The 2,552-nt window shown below is 35.1% G+C and overlaps 1 protein-coding gene across 1 annotated transcript in view; it reads right to left on the reverse strand.

The window, feature by feature from the left end:
- Window positions 1-2,330, reverse strand: part of LOC109840906 — a 2,998-nt gene extending 668 nt beyond the window's left edge. The window contains exons 1-2 of the mRNA XM_020409735.1: window positions 2,121-2,330; window positions 1,820-2,036 (exon numbers count right to left, since the gene is read on the reverse strand). Coding sequence (XP_020265324.1) covers window positions 1,820-2,036; window positions 2,121-2,294 — 391 coding nt within the window. The 5' untranslated portion in view covers window positions 2,295-2,330. The remainder of the gene's footprint in view (window positions 1-1,819; window positions 2,037-2,120) is intronic.

Genomic DNA, 2,552 nt, shown 5'->3' on the forward strand with positions numbered 1-2,552 from the left:
TTACTACCATTAGGCCTCAGGTATTGATCATATCAGATTTGGCAATTTTTTTAATCCACATACCACCGTGAAAACTACTTTTAAAAAATATTAAATTTTACAAAAATATCCTAAAAATGTTTAGCCAATCGTTCTATTGGTGATGTAATCCACTAAAAATTTTAGCGGCATAGATCCAATTTCTCAATAGCCTTACTCTTAGATTTCCCTATCTAGGGACTATGACTAATCTAAACCTGAGAATAAAATAAGTAATGGAAATACAACATGCATACAGATGATTTTGTACGAAATTAATGTTTAATTAAACCTCATGTCGTAATGTCCAAGACCAATATGAAGCAATTTGCAAATTAATGCCGCTAATCTTGCTTACAGCGTATTTTAACAGGCTATTACTACCTGGAAACCCTATTAAAGAACTATGATTAAGCTAAACTTGAGGATAAAATAATTAATAGAAATACAACATGTATTGAGATGATTTTGCATGAAATTGACTTTTTTTAATTAAATCTCATATAGTAATTTCCAAGACCAATATAATGTTCTTATATCTTAAAAAATCAATTTTCATATGTAAAAATGCTCTTCAATTGTATTGTTGTTTGTGGTTCAGTCCTGATATATTTGTACTAATTTAATTTTTAATTCACAATGGATCAGGACACACCCCACACTTGGGGATTGTTGTTTCTTCGCAAGATCAAGAGTATTTTGAGGAGCAGGCTCAGCCGCAATGATCACCGTACTGTCTTATTCATTTCTTCAACTTTTAGTTATTTAGATAGTATATTTATTTTAGATTTTTTTGAGTGACGTGACATTTTCAGACTATGATGTATTTTCTTACTCCTTTCCATTTTGGATCGATGCAGCTGAACTCTGTCTTTTTGGATATCTTTTTATTTATTGAGTATATATTTCTTTTGTCATCTTAGTTACATAGTCTGTTATATAGTTTTTGGTTACAAATCTGAGTACAGGATGTTTCAAAGATGTGAATATGCCCGTAATGTTGTATTGTCAATCAAGTCACGTTCTAACTTATACAGTTTGGAAACTAGGGCGTGTTTGACAAACAGAAAGTAAATGAAAAATGAAAAAAAAATATTTTCTCAAGAAGTTACTTTCTTATTGCATTTTAATTTGAAAAATCTTGGTTAGATGATAGAAAGTAGAAAGAGAGAAAATGAGGTAGCAAATGATGTGACACCCTTCACTTTCCATTCGGTTTCCAAATATCAAACGGAAAAAAATAAAAATAAAAAGTAAAGTCACTTCTCAATTTTGGGTCCCATTTTTATTTACTTTCCAATTGCCAAAAACATCCTAAATACCACGTGGCTATAATTTTAGGGGCGAGTTCTCAATTGCCTAAGGGTGTGTTTGGTTAGAGGGTGTTGCAATAACAAATGTAATTGTATCTACAAGTAGTTGCAACTCAAATTGTTGCATCCACATGTAGTTACAACTCAAATGTTGTTGCAACACTCTAAAATTTAAGCACGGATGCAATACCCTCATTTTTAGCATATATGGATATTGCAACAACATTTTTGTGTTACAACTACATTTTTCGTTACAACTACATCCAACCAAATGCTCATAAATATAGTTGAAAGAACAGTGTTCCAACTACATCAATCCAAACACACAAATGATATTGCAACTACATTTGTAGTTCCAACACCCTCTAACCAAATACACCCTAATTGGAATGAATCAAAATCCAATGCGTAATTTCCAAATGACTGCCGCTAATCAATAATAAGCGTCTTTTAACAGGGTGTTATTACCTGGAATAAAATCAAAATACCTGAAGGAATCTCAGGCGACCGCCGCCACTTGGATTTGCAAAGGGCGCTGTTATACCCAGCATCACGAAGACGATCAGTTATAAATCTAAGCACACAATTCCGTCGGCATTCTTTCAAACAATCACAGATCGGACGACAAGATTCCATTTTTTTAATCGCCTCCTCTGTATCTCTCTTGATCCTCACTTCCGTCGAACTCCGACGAGATAAAGCTTCCTAAATTGATCGATAATCCATAGTTAATCTCACAATATACCAAACCCTAATTTTACCAGAAAAAAAGAGAGCGGAGAAATTTACTTGGAGAAGCTGATGCTGTGATTCCCAAAAAGCTTTTGTCTCCTCAGTATCGATCTCTTCTTCATCGCTGCTAAACTGATCGATTTCCTCTCTCTTTTGAGCTTCATGATAAAATTCATCGAACTCTTCGAATTGAAAGAAATCCGTGGTCATTTCCGGAAGAGCTTTTACCATCTCGAAGATTCTTGTGAGCTTCGATTTTAGTAACTAAAGGAAATGGATAGGGGTTTATATAGGGCCAATATGGGTTTTGAGTGGGGCCCGCGAGTGCCAGCGTGGACGAACGGGACGCCGCGAACATGCGGGTGACTGGCCCTGGCTGGTGTAGGTGAAAAGACTTCTAATTTATAACGAGGGATTCGAAAAAGCGTGGATCCACGTAAGGTACTTGTGTCTGAGGACAAATTATTGGTGTGGGCCCCGCTGGGTCTA

The sequence above is a fragment of the Asparagus officinalis genome, chromosome 5 (genome assembly GCF_001876935.1).
Source record: "Asparagus officinalis chromosome 5, Aspof.V1, whole genome shotgun sequence".
In the NCBI taxonomy this organism is placed as follows: Eukaryota; Viridiplantae; Streptophyta; class Magnoliopsida; order Asparagales; family Asparagaceae; genus Asparagus; species Asparagus officinalis.